Genomic DNA, 16697 nt, shown 5'->3' on the forward strand with positions numbered 1-16697 from the left:
ACAACTGTAAGCTACAGAAATATTTTGTTTGTCTTCCACATCTGATGAAGTTTTTATGCATGATTTTCACATTATATCCATTTGACAAAGGCCATTTATGTCCCATTCTGATTACCATGTGATGCATATCTCGGGTATCTTCTTACAGCTGTATAATTGCTATATAGCAGATTGCTTGTGCTGCTTAAGTACATGGAACTCATTCACTTAATTGCTCTTATTTTCAGCGGGCACCAAGGGGAGCAGCATCTCCATCTTAGATGTAAGAGTGCGTCAGCACTGTCTCCCACGCAAACACCTCTCTTAATACAAACATTCCCTGTGTGAGCCATGAGTCAGAAATCAACATTCAACAGACAACACAGAACCCTGTTTTATCAGTTTTTTTTATCTAATACAAATAGTGACAGGCACACTTGATAACTGCCATTAGGTATTCAGTTCACTCCAAATGAATCATTTAGTCATTGAATCAATAGTTCATGAAATTTTCAGTGCAAGAACGCAGTAAACAAGGGTGTTGGCATGAGGTACCACTACCGCTCACAGATCATGTCAGGTGACTTGGAGCTATACACTGCCCAGAAAAGAGCTGCCTTAAATGTTAATGGGGAGAATTAGAGGTACATTAATCAGAACGATTACACAACATTTATTATGACCTAGTAATGTCTTTGGCCTTTTCCACTCATTAATCTGGTCATTATTAGTCTTTGGATAGGTCGATGAGATGCAAGGCTTAACATTTGTGTTAGACTTGAGAAAACAGTGTTGAGGCTACACCTGGGCTCTGGGGGGGGCCAGCGCTCCACTAAGCTGTGTGTCAGGTTGAGACTGGGCAGCTTTGGCCAGGCTCTCCAGCTGGGCCATGAAGTTTTGAATCTCTCCAGTAGAGCTGTGGGTCCAAGCCAGAGGCAGGTGGGCTGGGACAGGCTTACGATCTGGAATACAGATGTGATGACAGAACACAAGATGATGGCAATGTATGCTTACTATGCGCATTTTGTGGTAAATCGGAGGTGGTTGGAACTGTCCTACGTGAATGGAAATGGAAGGAGTGTCATCTCGAGTATATGTGGAAGTAACGGTCTGATTTCATACAGCTCACCTTGAAAGAACTGTCCGCTAGGCGTCCTGGCGGCCACCCTAGACAGAGCCAACCACACCACAGTGTCGGCCCCTTGCTCTGCACTGCGCAGCCGCTCCCCCATCATCTGGTGGAACTGAGGCATCGACGTAGAAACAGCTGCAAGTGGGAAGGAAGCAGTCGAGGTTAGTGTGTGTGTTAAGGGTATTAATACTAAGTAAAACTGAGCTACTGTTGCTTCTATGTGTCAAACTAAAATGAAACTGATGGAAACAATGCTTCCAGTACCAACAGATTAAGTAAAAATCATCAGGAATTATCTTCAGTTCTTCAGTCAAAGCCAAACTGAAAGTGCAGTGTGCATTAAGAGTGGATCCTCCAGTAATTAATAAGGCACAATTTAAAAACATGAATAAACTTTAATCATCCAAGAGAAAATCTCCAATAATGCATACTTGTGATTTTTTTTTCCCAGCACTGGAAACATAAAATATATACATTAATATAACCCTGGCTATCAAAATACTAAACTTGAACCTATTCCTAACCTCTAACTGAAGCTAAAAAGTAATAAATGCAACTAATGCAAATCCCAGAACTATTTTAACTCTGGTGTGTGTGTAACAGGGAGAGAGAAAGAGAAAGAGAGAGAGAAAGAGACAGTACCTGGAGTATCAGCCCAGCCTGGATGCATGACAGAGAAGTGAATGACAGGATTGGCTTTGGCCCACTGCTCTGTCAGCACCACCTGCTGTCTCTGGTAGGAAACGACACATTATCACCTCGTCTTAAAAATATAGCTCTAAGCTCTGTCTTTCTCAGTACTTTAAATGTATTTTGCATCACCGTCATGTCTTCTTTTCCAGCTCACTGTTAAACCAAGTGAGACAGAATTTTGACACAAACCCGGAGCTAAATATTTATTAACCCTGTTACTGCTTCTCTCTGATTACCTGGACCACATTCTGCGCTCCTACCTTGTTCTGGGCGTAGACCATGGTGCCGTCAAAGTAGCCCCTCTTCGACTGGAGGTTGTCGACACAGAGTTTCTGGACCAGCATGCCTCCTGAGGACACAGTGATCTGCGAGAAAAGAGGCGCAGTGTGTTTAGAGAACGGCCACTGCAGGATGGACAACAGTGGCATTATGCTGTCCTGATGATGCAGATGAGCTGTTTGCTTGTGTGTGTGTGTGTGTGTGTGTGTTTGTGTGCGTACATACCACCCTTGGATCCCGGCTCCTCTGTATAAGTGGTATAAGAGTCTGGGTGAGGATGTACATTCCTGAGGGGGGTAAAGAAAAAAACCCATAAAACTTCAGCATCTTTCACCAAATGCAAAGCGGCAGCATGCAGCTTGCTGACCAGCAGGAGGAAGAAGTCTCACCCAGAGTGTTGGTAGCAAAGTTCTTCTCCAGTCCCTCTGCATTCGCCTCTCTCTTATTTACCATGCACCCTGCATTGTTTATCTGCCACAAAAAAGAAAGAAAAATCAAGCGGTTGCATCCAACGTATCAGTTTGCAAAGAGTGATTTGAAAGTATTTTGTTCAACTTTAACTTGTTATGTGTGGCGAAGAGTAAAGGAGATGTCCGATGCCTACCAACACATTCAAGGAGGGATGCTGCCTCTTGAAGGCCTCCGCAAACTCCCACACCTTGCGTGTCTCTGACATGTCCAGAATATGGATGTATACCTCCTAGAATAACAAGATTAAGTAATCATTCAAGCCTGACCCCTCCCTCTCTCTCTCTCTCTCTCTCTCTCAAAAAGTGTGGCATTTGTCTCTTCTTTCACATCCTTAGTGTCAGGCATGTGCAAGGCTAACACACACACACACACACACACACACACACACACACACACAGAGACTCACTGTGTTCCCAGACTCCCTGACAATGTCTGCCCTGGCCTCCTCGGCCTTATCTTTGTTCCTACACACCATGTGCACCGTACCGCCTGGAAAGAAAACGGGTATCATGAGTGTTTAATCTACATATCAATATAGCGCATTCATCTTTATCTTCTCCATGTACCTTTCTTTGCTATGGCCATGGCGGTTGCTTTGCCGATGCCACTGTTGGCTCCGGTGACCATGAAGGACCTTCCCACCACAGACACATCTAGGTCCTTGGCCTCAAAGGTTTTAAATGCCGCCTCATATCCATTCCTGAAGGCAACGTCAGTACATCAAAACACACAGACAGGCCCACTAATCCATCTCTGCCTGCAGACTTGAATTAAATGTCGACAGAATTCCCCAGATTAAGTTTTACTAATGTTTTTTCTTTCTCCAGATCTTGGCTCTAATAAAAATCAGTCAGCTGTTGATGTGAGTGCCATCTACAAATGACTAGGCACTTCAGCTGTCAATGGCACTATTGTAATTGTAGTGAAAAGGCGTGTGTATGTGTGTGTGTGTGTGTGTGTGAGAGAGAGTGTGTGTGTGTTGCTGCAAGTGCCATACAGTGATCAGTCCTTTGATATTACTCTCTTCAGTAAACTCTAGACTTCAATAAATGAGATTTAGTGAATAATTCCCACATCTAAACAGCCCTGATGAAAACTCACTATACCACTCGCCTACACCTAACTGGAATTCACAAAGCAGATCTCTGAAAGCAGTTTCCCTCTCCAGTAATATAAAATGACTTAACAGCTAAGCAGCACATCAAAGCGGCAAAACTCAAATAAGTGTCGACTGACCTTGTGTATTCGTGGATTCCTTTCAGAAACCAGATGATATTGCGGTACAGAGACATTGCTGCTTCTCATCATCAGTGAACTCCCCACAGCGCACTGGCAGTGTGGGAGAAGGGTCAGCAGCTTCCCGGTCACCGCTGTGGCAGATTGACATCACATGTGCCATTCACTTACCGCTCTCTACCGACTCGCATGGGAATAACACGAAGTCAGCCACAGTCAGCTGAGATCAGGACAAACTTTTATCACTTCATTCATTCATGTGTAACATCATGTGGCAGCTCCTGAAAGGAAGTGGTGGGTCGGTCAGATCGTGCGAACACCTTTTTGTCTGAAGTCTATAATAACCAATCCAGTGGCGAGGGGGTGGTGACGCGGCCGCGCACCGCTCCACTGCTAATTTCTAAGGGGGGAGGAGTTAGTTTACCAACTTGCACATTGGAGGGGTCGACAGCTATGTGTTCGGGCGGACAAGTTGACCCTTTGTGAGGGTTGAAGTGTTTTTAGAAAATATTTTGTGAGCGTTTATAGCACTTGGCATCGCGTCAAAATGGTGAGTTGTTTTATTGTTATGTGTTTTTTTTTTTTGCATGATAAAAGGATAAAGTCAGTCTTCCCTTAAGTCTGACGACGGTGACAAAGCTGTTCACCTGTTGTCGGTGACAGGTATATGCAGCTTTGTAAACCTAAACTACACCACAGGACTGACTTTTCCAACAAAGGCCTGCTTGTTATACTTAGGCCGCCTGAGTCCACCTGCATCGCTGTGTATTGTGCGTTTTCTGTGTCTTACCCTACTTTAAGCGACAGTCGGAAGTAGGGTGTGCATTTCCTCAACCTGTCCCGTGGTCCCTTCAGTAAAACAGGTTTCGTGACTTTCCATGGAGCCCGCCCTAGTGGCAGTTTGGTGCTTTTCATATTCATTTGCCTACCAGGCTGACCAGGATATCTAGAAATACCAGTATGAAGACTCGCTCCGTCATCATATGCAGTGTTTTCTCAAGCCTAATGGTTTTAGTTAAATGGCACCGAAACAATCATAGTAAAGTGCCTGTCATCATGTTCTAAGCATTCTATTAATTGTTTATTTTATGTCCAATTTACATACAGTGAAGCAAGATGATTCAGAAGAGTTTTTCCCGACCTAATGAGTAGGCCTACATCTCTGAAGACCCTGTATTCCCTCGTTTTGTTAAGACACCAAGTCCTCAAAATATGAATGAATTTACAAACTTGGCTCAGCTACTGATAGTAGCTCTTATTTGTAGTTTTGCTCAGATATTCCTCATATAGCTTCTCTGAAATCAACAATGAGAGGAAGACCTAAAGGAAACAGTGCGGCAGTGTGGTTCCTATGAGCCGGGGGGAAAAATTAAACACCAATTTCAGTTTTGATATGTAGCCAAACAAAGCTAGGAAACACACTCTCTAAACATGCAAAACACAACTGCCCAGCTCTCTTGAGAAAGGGAAAGGAAACCCCAAACACCTTTTTCCTCAATCATTCATTGACCTTTGCATGTGTCCCTCTCAAGCATTTTTCTTTGTCTTGTAGTGATGGTGTTTGGTCAGTGGAGTTACATTTTAATGAACCGTGCCAACAGCAAACCACAACTTTAACCCCTGGTGTGTGTGTGTGCTTTTGGAAATAGTTAATAATGTTCTGTAGAATGACTGAATCAGGCTCTGTGATTCTGTGTGTGTGTGTTCATGAGTGTGTATTTGTGCATACACACTTAACTGCTGCACTCTTGTCACATAGCCTACATGTCAAACCCCCCCCCCGCATGCATCACTCTCACCCCCCCCCCCCCCCCCCCCCCGTCCCAACCCTGTGCTCTGTCCGCTTCGTTAGATGCGCTTCCTGCTGCTCTTCAGTCGCCAGGGGAGGCTGCGTCTGCAGAAGTGGTTCACGCCCACGCCGGAACGCGAGAAGAAGAAGATCATCAGGGACATGACCACCCTGGTGTTGGCACGGAAACCACGCTCCTGTAACTTCCTCCACTGGAGAGACCTGAAGATTGTTTACAAGAGGTGAGTGCTGCCCCTGCAAGCTTGTTTCACTTGTCTAAACACCGCACTCTCGCATAAGTATCTCTTTCTCAGCTCCTTAGGCAGCAGTGCAACACTTATCCCAATATAATTTATACAATAGGTATTTAGCTAAAAATCATTAGTTTGTCCCCTTCTTCTCAGGTATGCAAGCTTGTATTTCTGCTTGGCCCTGGATGACCAGGAGAACGAGCTGTTGGCCCTGGAGGTCCTTCATCGCTACGTGGAGCTGCTGGACAAATACTTTGGCAATGTATTTCATCATATTTCTCCTTTTTGTAGCATTCAAATTTGATGGCAGATTGAGTTGTGTGCAAATTTTTTCTGGACTGCCCAATTGTACAGTTCTATATAGATGAAACTGACCAGCTTTTTTAAATTTAAAATGCTACAAATCTATCTACATACTGCACTGTGCAGCATTTTAATATCTTTTCTTGAAACCTAATTGGCATTAATCCCAGTCGTGCCGCCCCTCAGGTGTGTGAGCTGGACATAATCTTTAACTTTGAGAAGGCCTATTTTATCCTGGATGAGTTTCTAATGGGAGGGGAGATCCAAGAAACCTCCAAACAGATTGTGAATCGCTCCATCGAAGCCTCAGACATGTTGCAGGAGGTGAGACGCACTCTCACGCATGCATGCACACACACACTCACACATGCACACACGGGGCTAGGCATCTGTGATATGAGTACATAACATCTGTGGTAGGAGTCACCCTTATAATTAATTAAAGAAGCAGTGACATGTTTTGAATCAGTGCAGACATCAAGTTGATTATGTCTTTTTAATTATGGCTGTGGGGAACTTTGAATTGTGGAAGGGCCCAGATGCCTTAAATAGATTTTATTGTGCTAAATATTAACACTTACCATGAATTCTTTACCAAGCTCCGACATGGAGGCTTGATTCTTTTTGATTTGTGTTGAGTGTGAACTTACCAGCAAGTGTCGCAAGTAGTCGGTGTCGTAATGAGTCCAATTAACAGAGGTGCTGCTGAGTCCCTAGTGTGTCCTTGTCTTTCTTGTAGCTAATAGGCTTCTTTGGACGACCCATATTAGCTGGTGCTCCTTTTTTATAGATTTGTTTCTGTGTTGCTGTCTTGCTATCCCTCCCTTTCTCTCTCTCTCTCTCTCTCTGCCAGTGTTAAGTTGCAAGTGAGAGACAGATTTCCCTGGAACTTGTAGTTTGAGGCTTTGGTTGACACTTCCTGCTTTCCCTGTAGGTGTTTGGCTCTGTGTGGTACAGTAGTTCAGTAGCTGACCTGGGTGTGTTGTGCTTCACCCTCCCCCCTGTGCTTCTGAGGAGGGATGACTAACACTGCGATCTAGAGTTCGATGTGTGTGCAGTGTAGCCTCCCATTCATTTTGACCATTATCGCTTCAGGATGACAACAGTGATTGGTATGAGGTGGAGCTGTTTGGATGACCTGAATGTGGACAGAAAGGTTAGAGGCTCTGCTTGTGTCAGTAAACCGTGTGTAGTTGTTCTCTGCACTTTGAATAACGGGTGGTGTGTAGATGTGTGACTGAATATTCATTGCAGCTTAGCACACTTTTAGGAGACTTGAGTGTTTCATTTCTGCTCTGTGTGCCCTTCTTCTAGACCATGGAAGAGTATATGAGCAAACCTGCCTTCTAACCCGAGGAGGACGCAACATCGGGCAGGAAGATGGGAAAAGAATGTACTGTAGATGAGTCAAAGAAGTTTCTGAGTATGGAAATAGGATCGGCTTTGATCCTGCTGAACTTTAAAAAAAAAAAAAAAAAAAAGGGAAGTTGAACGTCTGCTCATCTTCTGTCTGAAGCCTTGTGACTTCAAATGCAACTTTATTTGAAAGTAACTTTAATACTAGTTCATAGTCCCCTGTTCAAGTGAAGGAAGGGGGAGAGATGCTTTTACATTGATTCCCTTTGTTCAAATTCAATGAAGTAGGCCTAGATACTGAAGATCAGGGACATGACAATCATAACCATGAAGTGCTTTTTAGATTTATAAATGTGTTGATTTTTATATTTAAATCATATATTGTATTTAATATATTGGAAGTGAATGGTTTCATTCCAAAAACACTACATATTCATTTTGGGGAAAGAAAAGTGCTATCTGAAACTGATAAGTCAGTATTTCAAAAACAAGATGATTCAGTCCTTAAAAACATAACTTTTTTTTTTTTTTTGTAACTGATAGTCTTAAGATGACTCATAACTTCAATATTAACCCATAATGGGCTTTACTTTCATGCCAGCAAATATTTTGTAAGAGAAGTCGTTTTTCACTCAAATAGTGGATATCTAATTTTGGAATGAAACTGCTCATGTAAAATTATTCACTGTGTTTATGTAGCCTAGATAACCTATTCCACAGCGTGGCATGGGTGGGACCATTAGTCTTAAAAGGGAGCGGTTGCTAGTGTGGGTGTGAATATCACTGTTTTTATACAACGTGCAATTTGTGATGTTGAAGCCTCTGATTAAAATATGTATTTTGATAACTTATCTGCTTTGACTCCTCATTCTGTCATGTTCTTTGCCGTGTATTTGATGATTCATTCTGTATCGACTTGAGCCTTCCAAGTTCATGGAATTCATTGTTTACCCACATCATTATCAAAAACAGTTTCTTGATTTTCTTCAAAGATTTCCTCTGCCTGTAAACCCTGGCGGTCTGTTAGTGCACTGTGTGATTTAATAAGGCAACACAACTCAGCAAGAAGAAAAATAATACCGCTGATGCTTTATTTATCTCTGATTCATCACACATTATTGAACATGTACAAAATGGTTTAAAAATGAGCATATATAGCACAACAACTGGTAGGCCAACAATACAGAGCTTCGCAGTATGAAAGGGTTGGAAGGCAGGCGACGGTCTAATCTTTAGATTTGTAAATAATGTTTCCATAATTATAACATTAAATCCACGAACCCTGAATATATCACGAGTCACAACAACACTCGTTCTTAGCCCAGCACGCTGCCCTAACGAAAAATCCCCATAATATTCCTATAGTATTCCTACAGGGAAGTGATTTTATAGACATTATCATACTTTATTATATTTTTCTCAGTTTCCTACAGTATCACTATAATATTCCTATGGGGAGTGTGATAATGGTAAAGTACCCTTCTAAAATGTATTATAGGATTGCTATCGTTCTTTTTCGTTAGGGTGATATTGATAATGCCGGCTATATTTCATATAATAGAAATTGGTAATGTAAACTAGATCACGTCCACCAGACTGGTTATTTTTGAGACAGTATAAACATTATATTCATTATGTCGTGCGTCTTGCAGGGGGACAGGCTACATCCCAGCCACTGGCTTCCCACGATGCTCCTTCTCCTCCTCTTCCTCTTCATTCGCGGTCTGTGGAGCGGAGGTCTTGGCCACTATCTCCTCTTTCCCCTGCGTCTCTGTGGGGTTTACCCGCTCCTCTGTGGCGACCTCGGTTTCCCTCTTGGCCACCGGGCTTCTATCAGTGTCCACTTGCCCTAAGTAATCCTTCATGGCTTGCTCGTACAGCTCGTACGGGAACTGTCCCTTCAGCTGCGCCTGGGTGTCCCGCTTGGCGATCGTATTGGGATACTCTGTGAGGATTTTGGCGGCCAGGTAGGTCGTCACCTCGTCTTCCACATCGTCGTCGTCATCGCCGTCGCCGACGTCTGTCTGCCGTTTCAGCGGCATCTTGTTGAGCTCGGATAAAAATAAGTTCTCCCTGCGACCAGAGGAAGATGGGATTTTAGCTGGAGCCGGTGCTGGGTTTGCGGCTGGAGCGGACGCCACCGGGACTCTGTCCGGGGATGAAGCGGGCTTCACGGGTCTCTGCATCACGGGATACTCGTTACTGATAGTCTCCACGCCGATGATGTCTAAAAAGTCCTCTCTGTCCATGTCCTCGGGGACGGTCTTGCTCTTCACCGGCAGTCTCCGGCTGAAGTATCTGATCTTGGGCGTCTGGCCGGTCCTGTAGTGAGTGGCGGCTTGGGGGTGGCGGTGTAGCTTTCTGAGCTCCTCTGTGATCACCATATCGATTAGGTCCTGGGGCGGGATGTGGAGCTTTAGGGAGAGCTCCAGCAACTCTTTCACTGTCCGAGGATCCACAAGGGAGGGGCGGATCAGTCTCTTTTTCTGTTCTCCGGTCTTATCTCTCTTCTGTGTCTGGTCGCTCATCTCCAGCACCTTCAGAAGGTAGTAATCCACCAGCTTGGTGTCATCGTCAGCCTCCTCTTGGTTCTGGCTCGCGCGGCGTTGCATCTCCTCTCTCTCCACCTCCTCCTGGTCAGCTGCGTCACTCAGCGCCCTGTCCATCTCTTCGTGGCTCCCGTTCACCACCTCCTCGGTCTCCTCCTTCTCCTCCACGGGGACCCAGTCCTCTCCTCCGGCCACATCCTCGTAGGCCAGGTTCCTGAGGCTGAACATGTCCTCGTCATCATCCTCGTCGTCCCCGAAGACGTCTCTCTTCTGGCCGGTGGTGGTGGGCATCCTCCCCAGCTCTTCGAAGATGGAGCGTAAATTGGCGAGGCTCTGGGGAGTGTACTGTTCGTCCAGATCCTCCGTGGCCCGTTTGTAAGCGTCTCTGTTCTCCTCGTCCTCGAACATCAGCGGGTATTTCTTGTGGGGTCTGGGGAAATTACCGTAGTCTACCGGTGCGGTGCCGGGGTTGCCGGGGCTGCCGGTGTCTTTGGTGCGGTGCCTGTATGTGCGGCGGTCGCTCCTGGGCGCCGTTGCAGGACTGGGCCTGGCGTCCCTCCCGGCCTGGTCCTGGAGAGACTTGAGCAGGGCTTTCACCAGCTGGTCAGCGGAAACGTCCGGTCTCTGCGCGGCGGGGGGAGACTGGCGGTCCCCGGCGCCCTCGTCCTGGAGCGAGGCGAGTTGGAGCAGGACGCGGAACTTGTCCACTTCGTCGTAATCCACGGGCTCCTGTCGGCCCCCGTTCCGCTGCTTCAGGTTTTCAATGTACTCCAGGGCTTTGATCATGTCGGAGCTGGGTGGGTAGGCAGCCGGCAGCCCCTCACTTTCCCCGCCTCGGAGCCTGTGGTGGCGGGGGAGAGACGCAGCCTGCACGGCGCATTCATGGAGGAGGAAGGCGAGCAGGACCACGGCTCCCCCGGCGGGCAACTTGAGGTGGAAATGCAGCATTATAGGCTATTACCTGTAGATTAAGAGAGTAAGCATGAAATGTTAGTGACAGCTTTCAGCACTGCAAAACCAAAATTATCCTAATCCAGGAGGATATGTTTGTCGCAATTATTTTGGCAAATAACTCATTTGATAGCCACGGGTATAAGCATAGCCTAAGTGAGTCTGTTTTGAAAGAGGATTTGTATGGCTGTCAGGGAGTTACGCTTGGCAAATTGAATGCTACGATGCCGTGCTTTAAGTGATACAGTCTACATCGCTGGATGAGTCACTCCCCGCGTTGTTATGGGCAACCTCAGCATCCGATTTCCTTTTCACAACATAAACCTCCATTGGAAAACCCAACGGTTTTAATTAGTTAGTTTAATTGGTAACAAATTCCTCACTACTATCACTCTCCGCTTGTTGATAATGCGTTTTATCACACTGATAAGGTTCAAACATAAATTCCCAAGATCTGCAATAAGCCAGTGTAGAGACTAGAGACTATTTTCCAATCCGATACATCTGGATATTGATTTTAGGTACAAATCAACAAATGCTTATGGGAATGTGTGTCTTACCTTTGGCAATGAAGCTCAAACAGCAGTGAAGGTGTATGGCATCTCCTCTGGAGCGCTACTGTTCTGTTCTGTTTTCAGCACTTGGACAGCTCCCCCGTTATATGAGGCAACACCTGACTCCCGCGTCATCGCAGGACACACGCAATAGCCCGTCGTAAGAAATCCATATAAATGATTTAGGTTTATGATATGGCATGCTAAGGAGCCCAGTGTGTTTATAAATAGCTCTCGACGCCGTCTGTTGCACAGTGCCGCTCTCTACATTGACTGGAGAGACCTTTTAAAGTCTAGATGCAGATACACTGGCCTCAGGGTTGCATCCCTTATCTCCCAGTAATGTGAGCGATATTTTACGTGAATACCCATTCATTCATCAGGCTATTTCAACGATTCACCATGCACGAACACAGCAAAAAATGAGTTCCACGTGTTTAATCTGGAACTACACATTTATTTCCCCTTTTTAACGCAACGTCTGTAAATACCAACACATGTTGACACAACATAGGTTTTTATTAATCCATGTGATGTTGCAAATCAACTCAAACGTGTGTTGTCCCACACTAGAGACGTGGGCGTGCTGAAAATGACCCATTCGCAATAGCGCATTTTGATTCATCAGGGTGTAGACCAACATGCAGCTGCACCATCACGGCCAAACCTTATCTGATCCAGTTCTAGTCGTCGCGGCAGACGAGGAGTTAAACCCGCCAGCGATGACTCACAGGCTAAAACCACCACGGAGTTGCTGTCGCAGTTCAGTCCTCTCTCTGCGGACAGAGATGGTGATAAACGCCCTCTCGGCTGGGGGCCAAAGCTCCGGCACTCCGCGGGGCGACAAGATAAAGGGGCCACAACAGGAGACCCGCCGGGAAAAGGTCACGGTTGGGTGAAGACAAAGTTGCTGGCGAGATCAAAGCCTTATCAAGCACTTAGATGTGTCTATCGCCATCTATCAGCCGGTGGCCACCATGTCAATGACTAGTGTGAGATCAGAGATTTATTAAACAAACAGCAACAACAGTCTTCATCATAACTCTTTGGACAAAGTTACAAGGTGTTGTGAATAATAAAGAAATATCATCAAACTCTCAGCTATAACAAGATTGCTACTGATTCCACTCCATTCACAAACCTTATTAGATTCCCTTGCTTATTATAATCTCTATCCTTAGGAAGGTTATTGCCCTGATCCCAATTGCTTGATCACCTTTTCATTTTAGACATATTTAGACTTTGGAACAGTCAAAAGAGCTTTATATGTAGATCTAAGATGAAGCTTATACATAGGAAGGTATAGGCCTCCATAAAATAAAGTGTGGCCAAGTCATTTGTTGCTTTAAAATGAATCAATAAATTCTTTAATTCCAACATTTGCATTGGAATACCCAGGAATGGTTGTGGTTAGCTCATTCGTGGATTTTTTTTTTCCATGCTTTTCATTCATTCATTTTTCTTTGTTGGTAATCCTCCTACAAGATTAAAATGATGTCATCCCCACTGATGCTCCAGCAACTTCCCAAGGCTCCCACATGCCCTCTAAAGTGATTCCCGCTATTTCACTCGCTGCCCTCTGACACCCCATATCCGTAAGTGCTCTTCAAATTCAGCCCTGCTCTGCCCCCCATTTTCACTGCACGTCCAATCGCATCACATGTGCCCCTTACTTACACCACGTCGCCATCCTTTCACACCCATTAAAGTAGTAGCAGCATAGAGTGCCCACTTTATCTCTTCACTCCGCCCTCATCAGTGTCTGACATACAGTATCTCATGCGGAGGAGACCTCGACGATGTTGGGAGGTGCCTTTGTCTTATATTTGCCGTCAGCTGCCTGCTCTCCGGGGAGAAGGAGCAGCACAGAGCCTCCTGATGTTAACAGACACATCCGTCTGCTTGGTGACATTGGCTGCCGCTGTCTGTTTAAGTTCCTCTGGGCGTATGTGTGTGTGTGTGTGTGCGTGTGTGTGCGTGTGTGCAGAATAGGGAGAGAGGAGAAGAGTGTGAATCACAGAGAGAGCAACAGAGAGAGAGAGAGAGAGAGAGGGAGAGAAGTGGCGTTGTTAGAAAGATGTGTTGTATAATCCCACAGCATCATTCCTCTGACATCACATCTCTCCATTCATAAAAAACACAGCCTCCGCCCCGAGGGACATCAGTAAGTCCGGAGGTCACGACAGCCAACGCGCTGCAGTATCAATCATTTAAAGGTTACGTTCTGTCGCGTCCTCATTAGGAAATTAATGTTTGACGGAATGAGCTCATTTTCTGCTATCAATCCCAGGGTGGACTACTGAAAATGAGCGAAAGCGCGAGGGCTACATGAAGATGAATTCAAATGTTCAGCTCATTATGTGGCCCGGGGCATTGATTGATGGAACTCTCATACTTATACTGTGGACATAAAAGTGAAGGTAATGGATGTTGTACACAGAGAGAAGAGAGTCAAGAGGAAGCAGTTTTAGAGCTTTCATGTCTAGATTAAGGGAATATTTGTCCAGCTGACACACACACACACACACACACACACACGCACACACACACACACACACACACACACACACACACACACACACACACACACATTTGCATGTGTGTATCAGTAGGGTAAGCCTCTCAAATGCTGCGTATGTCATTGCCACACCGTCTGCTAAAAATAACTTGTCATATGGTTGCTGTGATTGTGAGTGTGAGTGAGTAAGTGATCGTACATCATAACAAACTGAAAACAAATGCTTGTACAAACTTCTCCTCAGTGGATTTTCTCATGCATTAGTGGGAATTAGCATTTTAGTGGGAATTAGGTATTTCTCTAAGATTGCCCCTGCCACTGCCTGAACATTGGATCAAAGTCCTATATTAGCATACTTCTAGTTTTCAATGAGCACTAGATTCCAATTCAATTCCGTTATTTAAAGGCATTTCATATCATGTGTCATCTTAGTGGTGGCTGTCTATCTATCTTTCTTTCTCTCTGTGAGTCTATCTATGTATCTGTCTTTGTTTATGTTATGCCAGCCCCCCCCCTGGGCACTATGATTATTCTCTGTGATGGATCAGAGGGTTTTAAACTCAATTCCCAGCAGGTCCCTGGTGGCAGCAGATTCACTGGCTGAATCTGTGATTTCTCTCCAGGGCGCGCCATGTGCTGTCTGTGTGCATTGTTCCGTTCAGACCTACACAGTTGCTTCACAAATGCAAAACACCAGACACATTAGCAGTAGTGGGTGTTCTGCTGCCGTTGCTAAGCTGCTATATTTTACTTCGCCGAACAATGTTTCCTTTACAGATGCCACGGAGCATCATCTCTTCATTAGTACAACATTTACTCAGAGTCAACATTTAATCAACGTTTAATTTAATTTTATCACGTTGGCTCGATTTCTAACTTATACTTCCTCTCGTTCCCCCCATTCATCTCATTTTTAATAGGAGAAAGGCCAAATGATGGCTTTTTTTTATTTTAGGTCTCAGCTTTTTTTTCAAAACCTCAAGACTATCTGTCTGTCTGTCTAGATTATACTGTATATATAGATATAGTTAGATGATAGATAGATAGAGATGTGTGTGTGTGTGTGTGTGTATGTATTATATACACTATGTAGTGCATACAGTATATACTGTATGTGCTGTGTGTTGCCACATTGGAGCATTAAATCAGGAGAGAAGGGAAATCACAGTAATTGGATGAAATGTGCTTGATTCCACTCTCACTTTGTCTCTGTTTCCTGTTTCACACTCCTGTGTTTAGTTTCTCTCTCTCTGTCTCTCTCTCTCTCTCTCTCTCTCTCTCTCTCTCTGTCTCTCTCTCTCTCTCTCTCTCCATCCTTTTCTCTAATTGCTTCTCGTTGATCATTTCATAACCTCCGCCAATATCTCTCCCTCTCCTCCTCCTCCTCTAGATGTTTACAGCCACAGCAGTGAATAGGGACACTGCTTCTGTTTACCTTCATGTCAGTCAAAGCTGTAAGGAATCGGCTCAATAAAGGCTTGTGTGCCTCGCAACTCATAGCGGCACAGAAACACACACCCGTATGCTCACATGCGTGTGCGATTACACACGCAAGCACTCACAGCCACATGCACAAGACACACACACACACAGACTCACAAAGCTCCATCTCAAGGCTTCTTAATCCTTTGTGTGTGTGTGTGTGTGTGTGTTCAGGATTCTTCCATTTATACATTCATGTCAGCTCAAGGATGCACGACTCTAAGCCAAGGTTAGAAAAGTGTGAGCGCTTCAGTTTAATCGTTTCAGCTTTGGATTCCTTCTCGAATGGCGTTACATTCAAATGTATTATGCTGTGACGCCACCCCGCATAAAAGCTTGATAAGATGATCATGCTGAAAGAGAGGGAAAGGTGACAGGGTGGGAGGGCACATGTGATATAGCTCTTCCCTCGCTTCCTTTTGTTTGTTTTCATCTGCCTCTCCCTCCCTCTTCCCACCCCCCACCCATCATCAGGACGTGGGGAGAGAATAGCACACCCGTTGTCATGGCTCACCTTCTTTTGAACTAACGTCTCCATGGTGATGCTGCCTCACAACCTCTCATCCATTTCCACCTTCACCCCCTTCCCACCCGTCGCCATTCCTCCTCTTCCTCCCTCCCTCCAGACGCCTTTGTCTCTCGGGCTCGTCATCTTCTTGGTGGCTTACATTCTTTCCCTTTTTCTCCGTCCGCTGTCCCCCACGTTCGGCTCGCCCCCCCCCACTTGTGCCAATTACCGCGGCAAAGCATGGTCCTCGTCTTCAGGAGGACGGTGGTTTTTAATGGGGAACATAGATGGGGGTGATTAGGGCCGGGATGTGCTGTCTGAGCCATTAGGACGGAGGAGGAGAGAGCAGAAATAAGGAAGAAGGGTGCTGTCTTGGGCAGTGTGGTGAGGAGAGAGGGAAACCGACGGAGAGTAGGAAAGGAAAGAGGGTGGAGAAGCCTATACGCACTTAGCCTTTTTGAAAAGGGCACATGTCCACATAATGCCAGAGGAATCCAACAGAAGACCTGTGGGAGTGGGCTGAATTTCCCTGCATTAATGAGACTGAGTTTGCCAGCTGAGCCTCTATTCCTCCTCCATTAATGGTCATCTTTTTTATTTCCTCCATCACCCCTTATTCAAAGCGTTTGTATAAATTAAAGCTTGC

General features: G+C 45.3%; 3 protein-coding genes across 4 annotated transcripts; 1 reads left to right on the top strand and 2 right to left on the bottom strand.

The window, feature by feature from the left end:
* Positions 1 to 428: 428 nt before the first annotated feature.
* Positions 429 to 4119, bottom strand: dhrs12lb (dehydrogenase/reductase (SDR family) member 12-like b). The gene is made up of 10 exons (XM_071926873.2): positions 3791 to 4119; positions 3121 to 3254; positions 2961 to 3043; positions 2688 to 2783; positions 2473 to 2554; positions 2309 to 2370; positions 2065 to 2169; positions 1754 to 1844; positions 1109 to 1246; positions 429 to 941 (listed from the first exon to the last, which is right to left on the bottom strand). The coding sequence occupies exons 1-10, from the start codon at positions 3844 to 3846 to the stop codon at positions 778 to 780; spliced, it is 1011 nt and encodes a 336-aa protein (XP_071782974.2). The 5' UTR covers positions 3847 to 4119; the 3' UTR covers positions 429 to 777.
* A 71-nt stretch (positions 4120 to 4190) lies between these two features.
* On the top strand, positions 4191 to 8340 carry ap1s3b (adaptor related protein complex 1 subunit sigma 3b). 2 transcript variants are annotated; one of them, XM_071926875.2, is made up of 6 exons: positions 4191 to 4340; positions 5643 to 5821; positions 5984 to 6092; positions 6320 to 6457; positions 7229 to 7289; positions 7448 to 8340. In XM_071926875.2, the coding sequence occupies exons 1-5, from the start codon at positions 4338 to 4340 to the stop codon at positions 7268 to 7270; spliced, it is 471 nt and encodes a 156-aa protein (XP_071782976.1). In that variant the 5' UTR covers positions 4191 to 4337; the 3' UTR covers positions 7271 to 7289; positions 7448 to 8340. The 2 variants fall into 2 exon arrangements, with proteins under 2 accessions (XP_071782976.1, XP_071782977.1); XM_071926876.2 differs by lacking the exon at positions 7229 to 7289 and having other exon boundaries at positions 4192 to 4340.
* Positions 8341 to 9035: 695 nt separating this feature from the next.
* Positions 9036 to 10986, bottom strand: scg2b (secretogranin II b). The gene has a single exon (XM_071926922.2). It carries the CDS (start codon positions 10984 to 10986, stop codon positions 9151 to 9153), a length of 1836 nt encoding a protein of 611 aa, XP_071783023.1. The 3' UTR covers positions 9036 to 9150.
* Between the last annotated feature and the right edge of the window lie 5711 nt (positions 10987 to 16697).

The sequence above is a fragment of the Centroberyx gerrardi genome, chromosome 13 (assembly GCF_048128805.1).
Source record: "Centroberyx gerrardi isolate f3 chromosome 13, fCenGer3.hap1.cur.20231027, whole genome shotgun sequence".
NCBI classification, from domain to species: domain Eukaryota; kingdom Metazoa; phylum Chordata; class Actinopteri; order Beryciformes; family Berycidae; genus Centroberyx; species Centroberyx gerrardi.